Below are 24,822 nucleotides of genomic sequence, written 5' to 3' on the forward strand. Positions count from 1 at the left end.
GCGCACCATTCCTGTGCTCAAGCTGCTGCTCATGACTATCACCGTGTTACGCTCTCCGTTCTTAAAAGATACGGTATGTGACAGCATTGGCGCTTATCACAGTGTCTGGCCAGACCCAGAGAAGCCGAGTGCTGTTGCCGAGTTCCCTTGTCCTGAAGACAAGGAGGCTGTTCAGCAGTTCCTGGGCCTCTGCACACTACTCACATCGTTTCATTGAAGGATTCTCCAAAAATTGCAGGACCTCTCACAAGACTAACACTTCTCAGTTATATAAATGACATTGATGACCAGATTAACCCCAATATTAAGGGTCGACTTTTTGCAGACGACTGCCTGATTTACACCACTGTAACCAGCCGCAGTTATCAAATCGCTTTAAATTCTGCATTAAAAGTTATTAGTGACTGGTGCGATACGTGAAAAATGAAAACAAACTACAGTAAGACTATGTAAATAACGATAACCAATAAAAGTAAAAATATACACTCCTTCGATTACGAGATGGATGACAAAGCTTTAAGCCATGTAAACCATTTTAACACTTTTGTGACCGCACCTATTCCCATCGATAGTATGTTATCGATGACTTCAAGATCAAGTTTTGGCACTCTTTGAGCGGTTCTGGACAGCTAACGCAATACAAAGCATAAAATAACATGTTTTTTATCAGTTTTGTTTGCGAGTTTGTTTTTTCCACTGCGGGGAGATTTTTAAAGCTCGTTCGCAGTCGAGTAGGTGAGCGCTCGTTGTTTCAGACTTCGTGTCGACGCCGCTCGCGAGTGCTCCACAGAAACGGCGAATTTAGACGGATTCCGATTAATATGAGCGGGAATCTCTGGATGATGGTAGCACCACAGAGACGGAAGACGACTTCGATTCGCCAGGCTTCAGTACGGACGGCGAAAGTGCGTCAAACCTCCCCGGAACATCAGCAGCTATCCGCTGGTAAGTTTCGTCGTCTCCTCTGGTCGTTTTATCGCTGCCGCGCGTCGATGTAAACGTATCCGGTGTGTTCTAAATATAACAGCTCTTATCTGCAAGGTGTTGACTTCATTCGGGCGGGAGCATTTGGCGCCGGCTGCAGAAAGAGCGCAGTTCTCTTCGCGAAGACGGCGAGGAGCGGACTTTGACCCAACGCTCCGGTGTGCTGCGCGGTGGTGTCTTCGTGTTGTTTTTTACCGCAGAAGTCGTCAGAGAGATATGCAACCACACAGATAAGTATGCGTGGATGCATACTTTCGAAAAGCCAACATACAGTGAGAGGGACGGATCCATGGAGGGAGGTTACTGAAGAGAAGATGAGCAAGTTCGCCTCACTCCATGTGTACATGGTAATCGTTGAAGTCCCGCGCTTGCATTGGTGTTGGTGTCGACGACACATATTTCCAGGCCTTCGTCCACCGTCAGTGATGCCACGGAAAAGGTTCAAGGCTTCTTGAGTGTCTCTGATCTGAAGAAGATGACCGTCGCATCCCACGAGAATCTTCACCACGTGTCTTCTTTATAGCAACACATGAACGATTTTTCTACGCTATCTTTTAACCACGTCGGAACCTTTCAGTGGATGAGAAAATGGTGAAATGTGAAGGTCGGTATGGTATTCGGCAGTATATGAGCGAGAAAGAGGTCAAATGAGGGTACAATTATGGATTTTTGCAGATTTAGAACAAGCTACACTGTTCATTTCAACAAATACACAGGAAAATGGAAAAATACCAGAACTGCAAACTATGCTAGGAAAGTTGAACAGAAAAAAACTTTTTTTCCCAAAACATGCGCAGCCAGCCTTTGTTTCACCGCGTCGAGAACCTGCATCGCGCGGTGGCATGATAGGCACTAGTGTTTATATTCTTGTATTTATGTAAATAATCTTTGTACTTACAGAGCTTATATTTCCACTATTAGTTTATGAGGGCTTTGCGTTCAAAACGTATATTTCGATTTTTTTTAATGTTTGATCTTTGCAGAGTAGCATTGATGTTTTTATGAATCTTTCTTTCTTTTTGATGCATTCTTCTTTGTTTGATAATTTTTTTATTATATTCTAAATAAATCCGTTGTTTGAAATTAATACTGTTGGAAAGACCAATTCTTCCTCTATCATTTGATACCCTACACTTTAGCATCAATTTTATTCTGTGGCAGGAAAAAAATATTTCCTGGACTAGCCAAAAACAACCGATTTTTCCGCGGTCACGAAAGTGTTAAGTACCTTGGACTTACTATATCGAATGATCTAAACTGGAAAACACACATAGACAACATATGCTCCTCGGCTGAAAAAAAGCTTTGGTACTTGAGGCTATAGGGTTTACTTTTTGCAACAAGCATGAACACAACAATCCACGCGTGCGAACCTGTCCCTCGTTTGGATCACACCGCGCACTAGAGGAGTGTAGTTACTCGCTACTAGTGCTACGCAGCAGCCCTAACAGTCAGAACTGTGACCCCCTATCCCGCGATTCGCGTAGAGTTGCGACCGCGGCGGGCTTCAGGCCAGTGGGGACAGAGACAAGTCTTTCAACTGAAGATGTTTATTCACCTCAGATGCCAATTGCAACAATAGAGTGCACATCAAGTGGCACATCAAGCACATCAACACCTCAGTGGCGGAGTGTTCCGCACTACTGGGGGGAAACAACAACAAAATAGCAAGCACACGTCGAGGGAATGATAAATGCTCATCTCACCTCGCGTGGCTGCTTTTGCACTCCGGTCCGGGGTGGTGGTTCGCACTTCATGGCAGGAGCGCTGCAGGGGTTGATGGTGGCGGTGGTCCTCACGGCTTGGGTCCAATGTGGTCAATCACATCTCCCCAAACCGAAGACACCGAGGCCCCCAAGAAAGCCGCGCGCGTTCCTTGGGGTCTGGAGAGGAGTCTCTCCAGAAAAGGGCAAGGAGGGAAAACGGGGCATCTCGACTTCGGCCAGGGAGCAGGGCGCGAAGGGGTTGATGGTGGCGGTGGTGCTCACGGCTTGGGTCCAATGTGGTCAATCACATCTCCCCAGACCGAAGACACCGAGGCCCCCAAGAAAGCCGCGCGCGTTCCTTGGGGTCTGGAGAGGAGTCTCTCCAGAAAAGGGCAAGGAGGGAAAACGGGGCATCTCGACTTCGGCCAGGGAGCAGGGCGCGAAGGGGTTGATGGTGCCGGTGGTGCTCACGGCTTGGGTCCAATGTGGTCAATCACATCTCCCCAGACCGAAGACACCGAGGCCCCCAAGAAAGCCGCGCGCGTTCCTTGGGGTCTGGAGAGGAGTCTCTCCAGAAAAGGGCAAGGAGGGAAAACGGGGCATCTCGACTTCGGCCAGGGAGCAGGGCGCGAAGGGCTGCGGGAGCGGCACAGTGCCCTCTCCCACGCAACCCCCTCGCCACTGCGCGTACAAACGTGGCGCGAAGCCGAGGTGCCGCCGCGTTGAAGACAATGGGTTGCGTGTGCAACCCCACAAGGCGAAAGTTAAAACTTGCTCCAGAACAAACTAAATTAACTGCATACTTACCACTTGTTCGTCCTACACTAGAGTACGCGAGCGTCGTCTGGGACTTCTTTAAAAACAATCTGATAGAAAGAATTGACAAAATCCAAAGAAGAGCCGCAAGGTTCATCTTATTAAAATACCGATCAACCGATTCCGTAACTGAGATGATTAACAAATTAAACTTGCCTTTACTTACTCAACACAGGAGGATAGCTAGATTGAAAATTCTATATCTGATTCATCGTAACTGGTTTAATTTCAATGCCCCAAAATATATAAAACAGCGAGTGTTCTCAACAGTCAGAAGCAGCCACCAAGAACATGTTCTACCAATTCCAGCACGAATAGATGTACATAAATATTCGTTTTTCCCCAGAACAATAGAGGAGTGGAACTCACTGCCACATGAACTACTGACAGTAGACAATGTAAGCAAGTTTGAAACCGGGATAACTAAACTTTTCACTTCGACTGTAGACACATACCGTACTTACTCGAATCTAGGCCGGCCCCGATTCTAAGCCGACCCCCGAAATTCGCAAGGCTAAAAAAAGCAAAGCTTAATCCCTGTACTCGAATCTAAGCCGACCCCCCCCCCCCCCCGCACTTTGCCGCATCATTTTTTCAAAAAAAAAAAAAAAAAAAACATCAGTTTAGAATTGAGCAAATACGGTAGCTTTTACCTAGCGGATTCACTTGACCTAAAGAAAACTCTCGTTTCCTGCTGTATAAGAACTGTTTCATCTAGCGACCGTGGCAAAATTGATGGTACCATGATTTACTAGTGTCTATAGCTCTTCTTGCTTGCACTGTACCTATTCTATCATTGTATTACGTGTACTACTGCATTGTGCCTTTTGTGTGTACTGTACCTTGAGTCTGTCCTCGATCGCGACTGCACTTTTTTTTCCTTTTTTCATATCTTGTAACGCAACCACCCTGCAACGGCCTTCAGCCGACAGTATTGATAACTATATAAATAAAATAAATAAAACAAGGACTGAGGAGCAACAACAGGCCTTCGTAAAATTGTGCAAATGTACACGAACACCCGCAATGTACGAACCTGAGCCATGCTAGTTCAATGAACCAAGAAGATCCATTCCCACTTGCTGGAACGGTACTGGAGGCAGGTTCAAAGGCTGGAGGCCTGAAGGTTGGAACATTACGTCACTGACAGTCACAGAAGGTGCTGACACAGCACTGAACGGAAGAATACACCGTTTACTGTGGAGTTATTACAACAAGTCACCAAGCTGACACACACCAACCACCTGAAGACCACAGCCTATCATTCCCAAACAAACGGCTTGAGGGAACTCCTAAACAGAACACTGGCCGGCATGCTATCTATGTATGTTGATGTGGAGCACAAAACGTGGGATGAAATTTTGCCCTACATAACGTTTGCTTACAATACAGCTGTGCAGGAGACCACCGAGCTTACACCATTCAAGCTTGCTTACGGACGCCACATCACAACACCATTAGTCACCATGCTCCCAGTAGACCACCAGAAATGACAGCGTCCAGAAAGCTGAGGAAGCTTGCCAGCTTTCTCCGAACCGCATCCACATGCAGCAGGACACTGATGCTCGCCACTGCAACCTAGGCCGATAGATTGTCCACTACCAACCAGGCAACTACAGATGGGGTATTGGACACCTATTCACCCTGTGGGCTCTCCAAGAAGTTGTTACTACGCTATCTTGGCCCTTACCAAATTGTGTGCTGTCTTGGCAGTATCTCACATGCAAGATATTGTCACGGGGTCGTGACGTCGACGAAAGCAGCAGCCAGCGTGTTCAAGATGAAACTCTTTATTTGGGCAAACTTGTGCCCGGGAAACGAAAAGCCAAACTACAAGCAGTAGACGCTGTACACTGATAGCGACGAAGAGAGCATCAGTCGTCGATAATCTGATGTGCAGTTAGGCGCATCGGCATTTATACATGCAGCATAGAACATTCTAGTCTTATCATTGATGGCCGCGCTAGTTCCAGAATGAACTCAACTGTTCGCGTTTGCGCGCTCAAGCCTATCAGAAGATCCTAAAACAATCTGAAAGGCTCCCAGACATATGGGCGCGGTTTGAGAAAGGCAGTGACTATACGTGTGACGGACCGGTTACATAGAAATACAAAAAGGAGCGCACGTGGCAATATTCAGATGGCTAAGTAGGCAGCCAAAGCCCTGTGTCACCATGTGGTGAAGAGTGTACGCCTTGACTCCATTTTCAAGGGTTGGGAAGGCCTACCATATGGAGCTAAACATATCTAAATGCTCTGGTTGTGTCAAGGGTGCACTATTTTATGCTTACACAAAGTTTAATGCAAATCCGACTTGATAGCGAATAATACAGATGTATATCAAGTGCGTTTCTCTCAATTTTCACATTTTGCGCACAATCTTTCGTGTACTTAAACTTGTCATATCTTAACGAAATTTTGTACAGAGTATCTTCAGACAATTTAGAGTGCCAGTATCTATATCAAACCTTGATATCAATTACGTGTTCATTGTTTTATCATTTAAAATGCCAACAGTGCAAATGCGAAATACACATCTGGTACTCATGATTTTTTTTTTAAAGGTATCGTGTTATGCCCGCATTTTAGGTAGTTCTCTGCACTGTATGGTTTATTTGCAGCAAAATGAGTCATACTGCAATGCCCTGTGAAAATCTTTAATAAGCTAAAAGGTGTCTGCAAAAAAAACCCTACATTTTTGTTGCTAATGTTCTTGGAAATCTGGAACTACTACAGCTACAATAAAACTAATTGCAGTTTTGAAATAAGGTTAAAAAGCCCTATTTGTGATTAAAACTTTACAGTTCTAGGCCAAGAATTTTAAAAGATCTTTTTCGGGTGGAGTCTCCCCTTTTCATGATGGTTAGTGCAAACACAACACAGACGAAAGAAGAAGAAACGACGACACAAGCACTATCTACCATATATACTCGTGTAAGGGCCGCACTTTTTTTTCGAAATTTTTGCTTGGTGCGGCCCTTACACGAATCAGGCCGATGACAGCTCACCAAAGGTCTGTACTGTTTCCGCGACAGTAGCAGAGTGTAAGAGAGTCGCAAATAACATTCCAGGAATGTTTTTTATTACGATTCCATTTCGCTATCGCTGTCCTCGTTCTCGGAAGAGCTCGCCTCGGCGTCGGCGTCCTCCCAGAGACGTTCATCCTCAGCGCCGCTCATGCAGTTTGAAATTCCAGTCACCTTGAAGCTTTTCGCGACTGTTTCAAATGACACGGCACGCCACGCACTCAAAATCCATGCACACACTTGTTGTAGCGATGCCCACCCCCGACTTGCCTTGAATTGTGCCTGGGGTATTTCCATGTGGCGAGCGATGGTCAGGGCTTTCATGCGGATCATGTCAGTTGAGACGGCGTAGCCGTCCCTTCGAGTGTCGATGACATATTTGACAAGTTCGCCTTCGAGTTCCGGGTACTTGCACTTCTTTCCGCGAAATGCTTTTTGGCTCCTGTTGGTAGCGGCGAGGGCATCTTTCTGTTACATCCAGTAACGCACGCGCTTCTCATCGACGTCAAATTTGCGTCCAGCTTCTCGCTTGCCGTGCTCCTCGGCATATTCAATCACTTGCAGTTTAAAGGCTGCAGTGAAAGATCTCAAGTGCCGGCCCATCGTCCCTCACCTGCGATGGCTCAAACAGGGCCACTACTACAGACAAAGTGACACCGACAACACCGATCTGAAGAAACACTGCCAAGCTATAGTGTTCTAGAATATTGGGTAGTGAGCCCACTCTCCGGGGAGAGGGTACGTTGCCGCGGCGCAAAAAATGTAAACGAGTTTTCGTTTTCCTGAGTTCCCGTGTGGCGGCGCTACCATCGTCAGCAATGGGAGCCTTCGCGCCTTCGCCCCGCTGCTGTAGGGCTGCTGCTGTGTTTCGTCGTCGCTGCAGGTTTTCGGCCGAGCATTGCTTCGTCAATACGTTTCATTTTTCAGTTCCTGTAGTTGTGAATAATGTAGATTGGTAGCAAGGCTTGTTCACGGGCTGCTTTTCATGTGAAGAACTCCGTGCAGACAGCATTTTAGATGTGCTGACCATTGTGAAAGCAAGGCTTTGGCAAGAGGTTGGGTGCCGAAGCCATGCCTCAATGCTCTCTCAAAAAATAATCCAATTCTATGTTGTTACGCGACTTCATTTTTACATTAAGGGGCTAAACACAGACAGAGCAGGCAAACGCCAAAAAGCAAAGCACTTCAAGATAAGCCGCTGCACTTAAATAATTTTATTATTGTTCCTGCATTTAGATTTTACAAGTGTAGGTTAAACTTGAAGTATGAATCTTCTCTGAACATTCTTTTTCTGTTTCACTGACCCAAATACAAGAAAATGCCAGATTTGAAAAACAAGCAAGATAGTATGTTAATTGCCACTCGCCATGCATACTATAGCAATAAACCCTTAATTCAACTGTGAATGGTGGCTTTGGTCCTTGGCGTACCATCAACAGTGCGATTAATATGATCTGCTAGAACGTCAGTAGATCTGTATAAAAATGCATGTGTTTAAATGGAAATGTGTCTATTATTTGTAGAAAAGAGTGCATATGAACCTTTTAGGCATATTATAGTGTCAGCAGAATTGCTAACTGAATTTTGCACTCAACTGATAGCGGTGTTTGCATGCAATTTCTTACACAAATATAATTTCCAGCATGTGAGGGGTCTTCAAGAAGCAAAATCTGATTGCATGGTCTACCCTTACTTTCGGTCTTTTATTTCTTGGGCATGATTAGGATAGGTCTTTCCTGCTGTGCACTCCCACACATTTTCTTGCACTTTTCAGGAGAATATATCAACTGAGAGCGCGTAAGGTGCTTAAGTTTGTAGTAATATTGTTTTATTTAGTGAGAGTATGACCTCACTAAAGAGACTACAGAGTACAAACGCTAGCATGAAAATATTAGTCTCTTTTATCTAAAGGCAATCGATGTCAGTGCACGTTAAAGAACCCCAGGTGGTCGAAATTTCCGCAGTCCTCCACTACGGCGTGCTTCATAATCAGAAAGTGGTTCTGGCACGTAAAACCCCATAAATTAATTAATTATCTAAACGCAATAAAACTGCGAGATCTTTTTTTTTAAGCGAGAGCTCGCTACTGCAATACAAAACTGGCGGTTTACAGCATATATTGCATCCGGCGCCCGCTGATGACGCGCTCATGTTTAGCGATACTTCATGCGCCAGAACAACGGCCAAAGCAAGAATATGCTCACGCAAAAGAAAAAAAAGCAACGAAAATGGCTATGTACAGGGGTTGCACAAGAGTAGTTTGTGCTTGAAGCGCTGGCAAACGAACCTTCGCGCTGAGGGCAGCAACGCGTCGCTTACATTGCAGGTGGTGGTGGCGCCATCTACCAGGTGAGACATAAAGTGCGTCAGTGCACGGCCTCCAGTCAGCCCACTACCCCTTTCTAGAACACTTTAGCCAAGCTACTAAAGCAGAAAAGCTGGCAGCGCCATCTAGCTGCAATTTAACTAACTACACTTTTCTGGCGGGACTTTTTGAATTTTTTTTTTCGAAATTCCCCCTCTAAAGTAGGGGTGCGGCCCTTACACGAGTATATACGGTAACAGCGTACTCGAGAAATCGCGGAGGCATTTGAGATGATCAAAAAGAAAGACACATGCGTGAGCTGCCCTTCTATCGCTTTGATTGATGAGGAAGTGTCTTTCCTGGAAAGGGCGTAGTTTTGTTAGCACACACGTTTTTATCTGTCAATTATCTTTGGCGCATGTGCGCGTTTGTTGTTTTTTCTCTTTCTTAGACATATATATTTGTGATTTTTCCAATAAACATTCAGTTGTTACATAGCGCTTGTGTCGTCGTTTCTTCTTCTTTCGTCTGTGTTGCGTTTGCGCTAACCATCATGAGCATTTTCCAACTCGCCCAATTCGCTACTCTCCCCTTTTCTGTAGCTTCATTCTCAATGCAAGGAAGTTCTTTTGAGGAAGTTCTTTACACGTCATAAATGTCAATAAGGGCGACTATAAAATGCCGGTAGTAACGCAGACAGGTCCTTAGACACTCGTCTGACATTTTTTATGCAGCGACTGATAACGATCGGAGCAGACTCTAGCAAATATTAATAGCAGTGACAGCAGTACAACTCGTACACAAGGCACTGCGTCGGTAGCTTTGTCAAACCTCCGAGAGATGGCAGAAATTTTGCATAAGGTCTAGATATGCCAAGCATTTTCAAGGAAAGAAAACAATTCCAGGACTTTCAAGGGCCTTGTTAAGAGCGGCATAGCCAGGAGTGGGTAAACCCTCCCCCCAAAAATTGTCAATTTTGCATAGGTATTTTACACACAACCACACATAAAGGGTGGTTGAAGCCCCCTTTCTCAAAAGAGTTTCTGGCTGGACCACTGCTAGCGATTGTACATATGGACTTTCCCATTTCAAGGGTTTGCAATGGATTCAAGGATCTGTACACATCCTGACTTGAGTTTCCACAAGGTGTTGTAGCACAAGCAAAGGATATGTGGACACCAACATGGTTGCTGACTGTGCGCAGTGAAACTGGTCCCTTGGGTTTCATGCTGTGCATGTGCCTGATGCATTCAAGTGCCACCTTGACCAGCATGTCAAGCACGAGTGTGCCACAGTGACTGCGATACCTGGAAGCATGACATCCCAGCTGTAGTCACTTGACATTAACAACACATCACAGGTGGTGCTGTGCTACGTGGAACAATTAAATGGCAGCCGCACTTCCATGCCAAGCAACAGGTTGGCATCACTGAATGCATGCACAGCATTGCTACAAGTGCCAATGTGGCCTCTTTGGCAACCCCTTACGGTTTTGCTTGCAATGGATCTTTATCCAAAGTCACGTGACGCCCCAGTCACGGCCGGCTGAAGAGCCCTGATGAAAGTGCCCTGGCCTTCACTACCGTCTCCTACTGCCGTGTGTTTGAATGGTTATCGCGACAGGCACCAGCATCACAAAGCATTTCCTTGCTCTTTTAGGTCAGTAGTTAGTGTGCAAGCTCCTCGATTTCTGCCAATGCACGCAAATGCTCAATCATTGTGCTCAGAGGCTCGAAACATCAAGTAAGTCACCAGTTTCTTACGATGTTTGTAACTGAAAACGCATCCCACAGACAAGCATTTCTTTGCTTAACCCTTTGAGGGTTGCTTTTTTTTTTCGCAAAATGCATCCCAAAAACGTGTTTTTTTATTGCTGAATTACAATTCTTCAGACGAATCTACATAAGAAAAAGAATTGTCTAAATTTTTTGGGGGTGGCCGTAAAATGACAAAAGAATCATTTGGGTTACATACACATGGTTTATTTGTAACAGCAAGATAAATTCTAAAAAAAGCCTGTAGAACTGTTAAAAAATTATGCGTTCAAATAAACGTCTGTGCAGTTCACAGTCGTACAAGAATAAGTGCACGAAGTGGCGTTAAGTGGAAACACGGGGGGGAGAAAAGCCACTTTCGATCCAGTCAGCCTCGTCTCTCCATGCTCGCATTTGAAATGTCGCTCACTCATCATCATTTCAGTCTTAACTCATAAGTAACTCCTCGCATGACGAGCTGACATTTACTGAATCAAATTCTCATTTGGTAGTCGAGTGGCGATTCCGGAAAGGGCTGCTAGACTCACTAGTGGCAGAGATACCGGCGCGCACTTCCATAGAGAAAGCAAGCTGCATGGGGGAGTGCACTGAAGAAAACTGTGTAGTTGTGAGCACTTCCGGAATGCAAAAACAAGTCCGAAACCTATAATAATCCTTTGTCTTATCGCCAAGGAGACGGTGGCGGTTTTTGTGAGTCCCTGACACAGGAAACGCAACCACAGTGGCATCATTCGTTTGTGTCAGTCGGTGCCTGCACGGTGTAATCGCGCCTCGGGGAGCAATAAACGAGAGAGTAACAAAATGGTCAACCTTTGAGAAATTCTAAATAAGAAATCAGAAATGTTTTGCGGGTGCAACAAGCAGGAACCGGCTGAAGAACGAAACCGAAACTAGCTGGCGCACTGCTGTAGTGAAGCATAAAAGAAAACGGAGAGACATCGGTGCAAGAAAAAAAATTCCACGTATTCCCGCACTGTAGCAGCACATGCCAACAAGAGAAATGATCAAAAAAGGCATGCGTTTTAAACATACAGGCATGATGTACATGTATGCCTTTGACCGTCTTGTGGCTGTTGCGGATGACATACATGTACATCTTTGACCCTCGAAGGGTTAAAATATATTTCGCGCTTATTGTAGCTTTGTTCAAATACTGCAGAAAGTTCCCATATTAAAGTCACTACCTCTTGATGTAATACTTGGCATCATTAGTTGTTGGAATTTTCAAGAAAAAACAGGGAATCGGTCTGTGTTGGTGCCTCGCAAACGCTCCAAACTAGATCTTCAATGATTATCTCAACGGTGATACCTGCCTTCAAAGCAAATGCAAAAATGTGCGAAAACGTGTCAAAATTCTCATCAAATTTGCATATTAGGGTTCAACTTGTTCAATACAAAACTTAATATAAAGGTAAATGTTTTATTTGCAAACAAGAAAGGCTGCTTAATTACATTTGTCTGCTACTGTAAGGCTCAGTTTGAAAGCTGTCCTCATTTTGGCGTTTGCACAGCGGTAGAACGTAGCTTTCAAGATAGCACCCAGGCAGCACAGCACATTGGGCCAATATTGTTTATAAATTGCAAAATGATGGCCTAAAATGAAGGCCCATTCACGCCACTACAAAACAAATGTTGGCAAAGCCAGCCTATAAGGATGCCAACAATGGTCCATCGTAGCCAGATAAATACAATATTGGTACCGCCATCGTACAAGGATGGCAACAAAGGCCCATCGTAGCCAGCCAAGATACAATATTGGCAGCGCCATCGTATAAGGATGGCAAGAAAGGCCCATAATTCCCAGCCAACATAGAATATTAGCACAGCCATCCTGTAAGACGGCAACAATGGAATACCGTTGCCAGCCAACATACAATATTGGCAGCGTCGTTTTATGAAGATGGCAAAAACAGTCCATTGTTGTCAGTCAACAAACAAAACTGAGACTTCCATTCTATAAGAAAGGGAACAATGGCACATACAGGGTCTTGATCTTTAAGTTGGCATTTAGTTTGGCACGAAACATGTGCTAAATAGTTGCACAAAATTTGTTTTACAGATGTTGAGCAATGTAAAATAAGTACCAAGTTCTCAACTGAGTTTTGCGCACTGCTGGAAATACATCTATGAGAAAGGAAACACACACACAAAAAAATCTATCTTTGCAATGCTTGTTAAATGTTAATGTTAATTGTGTGATACAGCCAGCGTATACATCATACCTGTATAAAAACAAAAAAAACCTGCCTTTACATTGATTGAAGCTAGTATATAGCATTGATGATTTAATGGAGTAGAATAGAATTCTAGTCTGCTTCGCAATGGGCCTCTGCGCTGGTGCTGCTTTTGCGCACGCACACCAAAATTATTCTGACAGCTTTATTAATCAAAACATTGCATGTGACTTCAACCATGCCACGTATTTTTATGTTTGCTACACGACTGGTTGGATTACAGGATTGTACCTTTTTTGTGTGTGCGCTACAGCGATGTGCTGTCCAAGACTGCTGTATCGCCCGCAGAATCTCCAAATGAGCGATCAGTTATGTTTGCACCCTCAACGCTTCGCACAACCAGACGTGTTCACTTTGAATAAATGTTCTCAGGGTTCGGGAGGCCAGAGAAGCAGCACAACACCATGTTTTGCTCAGGAATTTTACGTCCTCTCCTCCCGGCAATGGGGTAGCGCGGTGGTGGCTGGTCATAAAACACATGTCACTTGATGGCTGCTCTATCCACTATGGTTCAATGGTGGTTCCGTGCTTTCAATGCCTTTGGAAACGAGGGGGTGGGGAGATGGTGGGAGACGACGGGACCTTGGAAGATGCGGTACGCGTTTTGGCCCCTTCTGGCCAGCAGCTATGCTTTGTCAGTCAGTGGCAGTTACTTCACCTCGTTCAGGCTCCCAGCATTGGCAGGCGCGCGCCCCTCAGCATTCAGTCGGGAGTCATCGGGAAAAACGGAGTCAGATACCGAGACAGGATGAGATTCTACGGCGATGCCACAGTGAGAAAGCAGCTGCCCTGTGCTTCTTCGGACCTGATTGTTTTGACTTTTGACGAGCCATCCGCAGATGAGCGCCAATGTGTTCTGACAACTCGTAAACTTTCTGCTGGATATGTGTGTTCGTACCGCATTCAGTAAGTCATTTCTTTCCTTCAATGCATGTTACTTTCAGAGTTTTTGGTACGTGAAATATGTGCTGTGTTTATTAATGTCTACATTATCACGTATTTTCTTTAGATTTGTTGGTTTGTGAATACCCATGTGTTGGGTTTTGTTGTGCATGTCGAAGTATGTTAAGTGCTCGCCCTTCGTGATGTCAGCATTTGCGTGTGTTATTTTGTTCTTTTGTCGCATTGTCGTGCACCAGCTAAACATCTGTTTTTCATTTGCCTTCACCACCCGTTTTGCGCAAAGACATGATGGATTTGTAACACTCAAATTTTTCTTAGTTGTGAAGTTGTTGCTTTCTTTCAAGCTCTAGCCGCAGTCACCATTTAATAAATAAGCCACGAACTTTCTGGTAGTTCAAGGTGGTTATAGATTTCGGCTGTAACGAATGTCTGTTCAAGTGGAGATGTTCATTTATTTCATTTTGTATCACACTTCACTTTTCACTAACTTCCTTTGGAACCTTCAGTGAACTGACAACTAAAAAATAAGTGCTAACAAAGAGACATTTGGCTCTGTGTCTTTGTGAGTGGTGCCTTTTCCACGATTCATAATACAGTCAACTGCCGATTTTTCGGACGCCCGATTTTCCGGACATGCTCGATAATTCGGACACTTTCGCGGCACCGTCACCAGCCTCATAGATGTCAATGTATAAGAACGTCCGAAATTTTGGACGCTGAAACTCTTTAGCGTCCGGTTTTTCGGACTTTCTGCCCAAATTGCAGGTCTGAGAGGCATTAATTGAAGTCCCCACCTCTGCCGCGTCCGTAGGTTCTAACCAGTGCTTTCGCGAGTCGATCTGTTTGCGACAGTAGCAAAGTCCGAAAGTCAGCTTTGCCGCAATAACGAAGTGTTATCGGGTGAAGCTGACCAGAAATTCAAAGGGGCCGCTATCACGGCGCCGTGCGGCGATGTCTTTATGGATAGGCAGCGGAAATGCACGGAGGCGTGATGGCGGCAGGTGGCAAACGCGCCAGTACGGCTTAATCGCCGACAACCCTTCGATAAGCATTGTCAGTTAACTGCTCGCTAGTGCATATGGCCTAGCGCGCAGTTGCATGCGTACTGCACGCATTTAATAGGCGAGAGCCCAAACGTGCCGTGCCACCATTCATGCTGCCTCTTTGTGCGAGACCGCTCAGTGCGCCGCACAGACGTGTTGCGTTCACGAATAAAACCATCTCGCCATTGCCGCGCTCGTGTGCGGTCAGGAACAGAGTGGGCATCACGAACAGTTTCATGACAAATGCATGCGTACGGTAGAGCAACAGTACAGTGGTGGCGTCAGCTTAGTTGGCGATGTGCTGCACACAACTAGAAACGATCGGCTTCACACGGCAGCAAATTGCGTATCGGCGGAGATTCGGCGATGCGTGGGCACGCGCATCGGGGAAAGTCGGACGAGTCGTCTGCTCTTTCGCCACAGTCCTTGCGTTCCGCGTCATCGTTTCCAAACGCTCCATGCGAGAGCACCGTAATCTATTCCGCGCTTTGCTGGTGTCGGCGGCGCTCATCACAAGACGCAAATTTGCAAGTAAGTGGCTGTTGGCACGTAGTTAAGCGGGGTTCACGGCAGGTACCGTATGCGTTTGCGAGAGCCTGGGCGCGCACCAAAATGCCTGATAAGTGTACTGGGAGGCATTAAAGCTATTTCGGACGTGGTTGTGGCGATTTGACCGCTTGAGCGGAATAAAAAAGCATGAATTCATTTTTTCGGAATGCCCGATTTTTCGGACGATTTCACGGTCCCTAAGGAGTCCGAAAAATCGGACGTTGACTGTATAAGAGCGTTGTTCAAAATACTTAGTGTCGGTTCTATGCAGTTGTCATCTGCAAGCAAGCGGTCAGTAGAACAAAGCGCGAAAAGCGAAATTCTTTTCAAAACTTGCAGTATCATTACTATATGCATAGAGTTTCCTACAATACTTACTAGAGGGAACTCTGGCGCTAGTGTCTATGGGAGCTGCAATGCATCGCGCTTCAGCCAGCATGGGAATCATGGGTAGTACACGGATTTGTCTAAACTTCGTTCTTTCGGCTCCGTTTGGCTCCGCGTCGCCTGCATCCGCTTTGTCGCAAAACAAAGTTCAGCAAAAATCAGCAGTTTCACTTCACCACTTTAACTTCTTTAGGCTCACCGATTCAAATCTGGTCACGAAGTTCACAACGATCCATTCTTTTATCCGAAAGAAAACCAAAACATAGCAATAAACAAAGCCACAAGTGCGTTCGAAGCCCACAAGCACGAAGACTAGGCAAATCCGTGTACTACCCATCATTCCCATGGTGGCTGAACGATCGCAGCGCCAGAGTTCCCTCTAGGTCATTTTAGGAAACTCTATGACTATATGTACACATGCAGAATAAACTTGTGTTTACTCTCAATTTTTCTACGCTAATTATCCCTGCTGCTTGCCTAAAAGCAAAAGCGTGGGCAACATGCATTAATCCATTTCTATCATCAATCACATCATATCCCCAGTTGATCATTGTACATTTTTAGGGGTGGAACATGATCGCCACCTTAAATTTCATCTTCATGTGTCTAATGTGAAAAAACAAATGGCTTATGGTATACGCGTTCTTATGAAAACTCGATTTCATTTCTCCTTTTCTACTCTCATATCGCTTTATTATGCTTTCGTTCATTCACATATTAACTACAGCATTGAATCATGAGGTAACACATACAACAGTCACCTGACATCATTACAAGCCATTCAAAACCAAGCTATTCGTCTAATAACGTTTTCATCACGTTGTGTTAACGCCAGCCAATTACTGCATTCTCATAACATTTTAAGTGTGTCCGGTCTTAATAAATATAACCTCACTATTCTTGTTTATAAGACACTACAAAATAATATTCCTGTTTCCATATAACCACAGACATTCCTCGTTAATACTAATAACACTAGATTTGCAAGCAACAATAATTTTATTTTACCCATCGTTCGCACCAACTACGGTAAGCAGACTACATTTTTCAGCGCTTGCTTTTTGGAATTCACTACCATCTCCTTTAAAATTACTAAATGCTCATAGGTTTCAATGCGAACTCAAGCACTTACTATTAGATTCGCCTAACTCTGGTTCTTCACTGCTCTAGGTGCTTTTTTTTTTTGTAGTGTATTTTGTCTGTTTTCTTCCCGCACTTTTGTATCCTTTTTCGAGACTTTCTGTTATTTGCTTATTGCACTTTTTTTATTATCTTGTATATTGCATTACTGTTTATTCATTTTGAAAATATCACCCACCCTGTCGTCCTAACTCTGATTGACCAGGTCACATTGGCTAGGCCTGTATTTTGTTCAATGCGTTGGTAACTCTGGTTTTGGGTTAGTTTTTTTTCTTGCATAAGATTAGCTTTTGTCGGTATTAAATCTACGTATTGCCATTTTGATTGTATTAGTATTTACCATGTTATCATGCACAGGAGGTCCCATTTCAGTTTGTAACTATGGGACCTCCTTCTGTATATACTTATGATGTACTTATGATGACTCGAGATAAAATGATTCTGATTCTGATTTACATGCACAAAAATCTACCTCATGTTAAACTACACATTCAGAGGAAAACATCGCAAAGATATTGGCATAGACAACGAAAACGCTGGCAAGAACTGGCATTAAACGCTAGAAAAGAAAGAACGATGGTGCAGCCAGCGATAAAGACTGGCAAAAAATATTGGAGCTGCCAATATTTATACAATGTTGGCGATATGTACAACGGACAATGTTGGCTACAGCCATCTTTGCCATTATTGGCGATATGTTGGACGAACAATATTGGCTAGAGCCATCTTTGCAAACATTGGACCATCATTGGCTTCCAATATTGACCAATGCACATTTAGGTGTAGCAAAACCCCAAAAGCCAACGTAGGACTAATATTTCTGCCAATGTTTGCCAACCTTGGGCCAAGATCGGTCCAATGCCGGCATGCTGCCTGGGCATGTTCACCAGCACCCTTTCTTATTCTGCTGCATGCTGAAGGCCGTAAAATCCTCGTGAAATGTTTGCTGAAGGTTCAACAGCCTATGCGCTAGCGTGTCTCAACTGACCACTGCAGAAGATAGGCGAACAGTTAGGAAAGAAATTCCATTCTGCATGACGACTTCGCATTCCAATGAACGCTTGCTGGCCAGCACGCCCTCTCACCAAACTTTGCCACCAAAGGAAAGCGTGGTGCTGCATGTTTAGAAAAGGGTCCAATGACCTCCCTTAATGCACCTACAGTCAAACTTGGATAAAACAAACACAGATGTAACAAATTATCGGTTATAACAAAGTAAATGAAGAATAATCATGCTGTAGGCACAGTGTTGTGAGTATACGTTTAAACACGGTCATTTTTATGCCATATATGCCACTTCGTAAAACAAGGTTTTAATGTATGCGCTGAGTGTGTGTACTCTGCATTGCTCCTTTCCAAACATTAAGCTGAAGAGCAGTACCTACTGCTAGTTCCACTATGCCATCCAGCCTGCAGATTCAACAGTGCTGCCTTTGCATCCCACACTGTCCAGGACCAGGCATTGGTGTAGTGCCATCAGATCGCGCGTAATGATAAAAGCAGGTACAACATTTATGGCCGCACATCTGTTATTGCACTGCTGGCGAGAGCTAATCTTCCGCTAATAACTGAAAGAAACCGAATTTCTCATCTCAAATTTTTATATCAGCTAATTAAGGAGCACTATAAGATAGACACTAGCAAATTATTGTCTTTCTCCTCTGGGTATCCGACAAGGCATCACCATAATCTCTCTATTACACCCTTTCAAACACGCAATAATTGTTTCAGATATTCATTTTTCCCGAGAACAGTCAGGGAATGGAACAACCTAACTAATGACATTGTTTTACAGCCATCACTTGAAATGTTTGTCTCGTGTCTAACTGCATAATATATATATATTTTTTGAAATTGTGTAGAATTGACCCCCGTGTTTTCCAATACCTGCGTATGTGAGTCTGTTTCTGGTATATTTATTATCCTGTACATTTTGAATTGCATTTTGTCGCCATAGTTGATCATGCATTCGTGAATACTGTATAGCAGCTTTTTTCTTTTTTGAAATTCTGTACTTTGCTTCCGTATTTTTGTTCACCTACGAATACTTATGATTGTAATTCCCGCCTTGCTATAATCCCTCATGTGGGACTGCAGTATCTACAAATAAATAAAATAAATGTCCACTATATCAAATGCACCTTACCACAGTCCAGTGGCCACAAGGACACCCATGCCAATGCAGTCAATAAATATCACCCACAGGAGAAACTTGAGGAAGCCCAAGAAACTGATGCGTAGGATCAAAACAAATCCCACTGATGAGGCTGCAATGAGGAGAAAAAAACAACAACTTAACTTGCTGACACATTCATAGTAAAGTCGCACACACATAAACAATCTTCAAGGGCACATCATTTGTGCAAATTCAATGTATTGCACAAGTTTAAGAAACCACAAATTCTATATTTATGACTATTTTGCAGTTGGGCTGATATGATCAATGATGCTACTGGTTTACACCACTTTGGAGCAGCTTCGGAACAGGCAACCATTATGGGCTTTTGGAGCAGGCGTCTATAAAAGCCATTGCAAAACTGTTCAAAATTAATACTTGTCGAAATAAAATCCCAGCAACACGTGTCCCTGGTGATACTCAACAAGCCATAGTCGCAACATAAATATATTTAAAATTATACCTAACCACTAGGCTAGCCTTCACTAAGAATTAGTACCAGTCAGGCAGGGAGGCTGTCCTCCCCAAAATAATGTCCTGGCCCTGAAGGAAACAAGAAGTCTTCCTCAAACACATGGCTATACTGCCTTATGGCCTTAACTACACCTTACAGGTACTGGGCAAAAACAGTGAAATCTTGTTAATTCGATGACATCAGAAACTGAGCCAACCTCAAAATCAAGCAGTGTCATGGCCTGCTTTCACCTCACTCCCAATGCCACAGGCTCTGGCATATTCTGATATTAATGGTGCATGCACACCCAGCATGCACTATTCGAATGTGCCAAAGTCGTCTCGTACAAACAGTACAGCTGAACCTTGTTTTAACGCATCCATAAATTAATTCATTATATTCGATGTTTGATGTAACAGTAAAGATAAATATCGGATCTAATAAATAAGCAAACTGGCTTGTGCAAAAATCCTAGATACAAAATGCATTAATCTATGCTTCAAACCCACAATAAATGAAGCAATCCTTCCTTGTGGCATCTTCAAATAAGTAGACCGGAATAAGAGAAGGTGCAATTACATCTGAATAGAGTTCCGTTTGACAAAACAGGCCTGCATTCACGTTTATTCGAAAAAGGATGTGATCTTTGCCTGGAGGCTTTTCACAGTGCTGCACATAAAAAAAAGTGGTTTTGAATTGTCTTTCAATATTTGTTTTGCTCTTTATGCTACCTTTCAAGCTTTGAGTGTCACTCGAACCAAGTATTTCTTTGTTGTAGACAATATCGCAGCAAGTCTCGTATTTTCAGTTTAATTTGAAGGGGCCATGACACCCAATTTTTTTATCATGATCTGCCATGTGGGTTAACCCTTGTGCGTTCACAGATAGGTTGGGGAAATCTTAGTGCATTTGGTTGAGTAGTTAATTTACAACAGAATATTTTTATAAACACGTGAATAGTCAGAGAATTCGGCAACACTGGAATACTAGCGAGCCGTGACATCACAAGCTTTGCTGTGCGAGCGCCTGCATTCTGGAGAACGATGTTGTTCCGTGGACAGCTGCATATGCAATTGAGCTATTCGAGCTTTCTTCAGCTTGGCAGTGCAAATAAACGATTCGCAGCAGCTGTAACTTGGTTAGACGACGACGTCCTCGCTCCATGCAGCACATAACGTCCACATGCATGGCAAAATGGCACTCGCCGGTGTTCATTGCCGACGACTTCTGGGACTCATATTGCAGCGAAATATCTTTTTACAGTCCATTTTGCATATATGTATGGGCATAATAGACCCTCTACTTGTAGTTTATGCTGAAAACCACAAACTGTTGGATGATCATGTCATGACCCCATTAACAAAAGAATGAACGCCACAAAATAGAGGCACGACTAAGCAAAATGAGGCATGGCTAAGCAAAGTTAGTTTGCTGTAACTGATAGTTCACTATAACAGTGCTTGTGATAACGAGGTTGTATAAAAATGCAAAAAGGAGATCAGAAACGTTTCCTTCTGCTGATAAAGATGCATGTTGAACTGCTGCTTGCCCGTGTGGAAGGAGGTATGGCAGGGACAGCCACATGGGTCTTATCTACTTGTGCAATCAATGCATAACACTGCTGCCTTTTCCAAAGCATTGCTTTAAGTTGGCAAAAGTAAACAAAACCCTTGCTCACTTAGCAAATATCTTTCATTGGGGTGCACTTGGATTCAGAGAAGTTCTGCTCATCTGGATTCCCTCAATTTGTGCCTATACATAGGTCAGTGAGTGAGCAGACTAAAAAAAAGGGCTGGCTGACCTATGCGCCTAAATGAAGAATATAATGCGGATCTGGAGCAAAGCAGTGGTAACAAGTTGATAACTGATACTTGATCACAAAGAAAGCCTGAAAGTTCAAGCCAATTGTCCGATAACTTCTTCAGCTGCAACTGCCTTGTCCCGTTGTTTCCGTCTTTGGTCTTTTCACTGCACCACAATATGCTCCCAACTTGTTTTAAGCTATGCCAACCATAGAAAAGTACTTGCAGTCAGGGCACGGAGAAGAAGTATTTGTGGAGGAGAAATTGCTCGGCCACCGCGGCATGCGAGGGTGGCGCAATAGCGTCGCAGAGGAAATGCAGTTTTCACCGCAGCATGACAGATGGCGCTTCTGGCGTGTTGCCATCATTTATGTGCTCTTCTATGGACTCAACGTATAAAAATTGTGATACCGTCTCGTACATTGTAAAATATTTCAGATCTCTGTCTGTGACATCAATTGATAGATGTGACAGATACTTTAGCTGCAGTTAATAATAGATACTGCCCAAATTATAGTCCGTACAGCGCTTGAAATGAGCAGCTAGTTGTGGCCCCTGAGCAGACGACATTCGCTGCATGCATGGGCCCTTCGCTCCTCGCTCGCATGTTGTGTGCACGCTTGCGGCCTTGGGAGGGAAAGTTGCCTATTCGCGCGGGCAAGCTGTCGTGCATTCCTTCGCGATTTGCAGGCTTTCTATATCTTTAGCGCGCTCAGCGGCTTCTGCGTTGTGCCGGTGGCACTGACTTCTTGAACTTTGCGCACGCTTTTCACGCTGCAACAAAGGCATGTAGAAAAGAGTATTGCTCCTTTAGGATGGGGTGGAAATGTGCCGTGCCAAAATGCAACAGTGGGTACGCATCCTGCAAGGAGTGGGTACACAACCGTCAAAGTTCCTAGTGACCCAGTGAGGTTGGAAGCGTGGGCTCCTGCCATATCAAGGAAAGATTGAGAGCTCATGACTTATGAATACAATTGCGAGAAGCACTTCTCGGAGAGTAAGTCTCATCATTCCTTGAAAAAACTCACAGGGTCCCTTATGCATTCATCATCATCTTCATCATCATCAGCCTGTCAACGCCCACTGCAGGGCAAAGGCCTCTCCCATGTTCCGCCAATCAACCCGGTCCTGTGCTTTCTGCTGCCATGTTATACCTAGGAACTTCTTAATCTCATCTACCCACATAATTTTCTGTCTCCCCCTCACGCGTTTGCCATCTCTTGGAATCCAGTCAGTTACCCTTAATGACCACCGGTTATTCTGCCGACGTGCTACGTGCCCGGCCCATACCCATTTCTTCTTCTTGATTTCAACTATGATATCCTTAACCCCCGTTTGTTCCCTGACCCACTCTGCCCTCTTCCTGTCTCTTAAGGTTACACCTAGCATTTTCCTTTCCATCGCTCGCTGCATCGTCCTCAATTTAAGTTGAACCCTCTTTGTAAGTCTCCAGGTTTCTGCTCCGTAGGTAAGTACCGGTAAGATGCAGCTGTTATATACCTTCCTCTTGAGGGATAGCGGTAGATTACCATTCATGATTTGATATTGCTTGCCGAATGAGCCCCAACCCATCGTTATTCTTCTAGTTATTTCACTCTCATGGTTCGGCTCTGCGGTTACTACCTGTCCTAAGTAGACGTACTCCTTCACAACTTCCAGTGTCCCGCCCCCTATCGCAAAGCGCTGTTCTCTGCCGAGATTGTTCCACATTACTTTAGTTTTATGCATATTAATTTTCAGACCTACTCTTCTACTTTCCCTATCCAGTTCGGTAATCATGAGCTGTAATTCGTCTCCCGCGTTACTCATCAATGCAATGTCATCAGCAAATCATAGGTTACTGAGATACTCTCCATTAACTCTTATCCCTAATTCTTCCCAATCTAGAGCCCTGAAAACCTCCTGTAAACACGCGGTGAATAGCATTGGAGAGATCGTGTCTCCCTGCCGTATGCCCTTCTTTATTGGGATTCTGTCGCTTTCTTTATGGAGGACTATCCGCTGTAGATTTCTTCCATTATGTTTATATAGGCTTCGTCGATGCCCTGATTCCGCAGTGCCTGCATGACTGCTGATGTCTCCACCGAATCGAATGCATTATGCATTACACTAAGACAACTCGAAGGCGAAAGCCATCCTCTTCTTTTTCTTCAATCGATTTGTCTATCCTGCCCCGCCCCTGTGCAAAAGTTTTCTGCACCTAACGTGGTTTTGTACTGCCTCCAGGATCAGAGGCATTACAAGCTTTCTGCACCTCACCTGGTTTTGCACTGCCTCTGTGATCGGACCACCAATCATGGAGGCAATGCAAAGCGATGACGTCACGTCATGTGACGTCGCAAATTTTGGCGATCTGTGACGTCATGATAACGTCATGTGGTGACGTCATCACGGAATAATGATTTTTGCATCACTCATGTTGAAGCCGCTGATGCGAGACGCCGACGCCGACGGTCAATTTTTATGTTTGATGAGGCATCTAAGGCTTTCGCCTTAAAAATTGTACCTAATCTATCAAGTTCACGTTACCAAAAATTAAGATTTCTCGTTGTACAACATATCTCACTGAGGTAATTTTCCTGTATGTGACGCCATATTTTCCATTAATTTACGGAAAAAAAGGAGCCGCCAAGAACGCACAAGAAAAACTATCACTTGGGCGTAAAGCGCGAACGGCGAATCGTCGCTGAATGGCCTTGAACCAGCGAGCTTCATTGGAGAGTGCGACACGTGCATTCTTCCTTATTTTTTTCCTCTCTGCTAGCAGACTCTCACGACAGAGGGCACGTCAGTGCTGTGCCCGATTCTGTGACTATATTAGGATGCCCAAGCGAGCACAGTTTCACCTCCTCAAGAATTCTAGCTCCGTGAGTCAGGGTTAGGTATAGGTGCTATGCAACACCCCTTCAACTTTGCTATAACGCTCAATGCAGCCAATAAATCGATGTGGTACTAAACACGCATCTAGGTTTGTTGACTGCAACGTAGAAATTGTGAACCAGATCCCATTGTTACATACTGTTACCGGCTGCAGCAGCACGTGGTGCACACAACAGAAGGTGGAAGAGCAGGAGAGAGGCTGGCAGCAATTGTGTGTGACTCCATTACAACATATAGGGCACAGTTGAAGGGGCCTGAATGTTTTACTGGCTGAACATTAACAGATGCGAGGCCTTCCCACTCATTGTCGTGAATGCGGGTGTGCCCCTTACTTTACAGACACGATGGTGCTTTGCAGGCATAAAAAGCCACTAGCCTGAGAAATTATTGAGGACTTGCGCATCACAAGAAAAAACGAAAACTGTGTGAGCCAGCCATCGATAAGGCTTTGGGACAAGGAGTGTGAAGGCCTAGTGAGCACATGGGGCGATTTGACATAGAAGTTGTGCGCAAGTCTAGTGAAGCCAGAAAAGTTCCTCATTCTTTTGAGCATTTGCCACATGAGAGTCCGCGCACATCATGTACACTTGCTGTCCTTTGCTTTTTTGTGAGCGCTGCCCAATCCTTGCTATGGCCAACTTGC

General features: G+C 44.5%; 1 protein-coding gene across 3 annotated transcripts in view; it reads right to left on the bottom strand.

Moving 5' to 3' along the window:
- Positions 1-24,822, bottom strand: part of LOC119382409 (protein unc-50 homolog A) — a 44,834-nt gene that overhangs the window by 10,716 nt on the left and 9,296 nt on the right. For 2 of the 3 annotated variants that reach the window (XM_037650101.2, XM_037650099.2), the window contains 2 exons: positions 19,014-19,134; positions 4,543-4,626 (listed from right to left, as the gene is read on the bottom strand). In XM_037650101.2, the coding sequence (XP_037506029.1) occupies positions 4,543-4,626; positions 19,014-19,134 (205 nt within the window). The remainder of the gene's footprint in view (positions 1-4,542; positions 4,627-19,013; positions 19,135-24,822) is intronic. The other variant, XM_037650100.2, reaches the window with a different exon arrangement.

Source organism: Rhipicephalus sanguineus, chromosome 2 (genome assembly GCF_013339695.2).
Source record: "Rhipicephalus sanguineus isolate Rsan-2018 chromosome 2, BIME_Rsan_1.4, whole genome shotgun sequence".
NCBI classification, from domain to species: domain Eukaryota; kingdom Metazoa; phylum Arthropoda; class Arachnida; order Ixodida; family Ixodidae; genus Rhipicephalus; species Rhipicephalus sanguineus.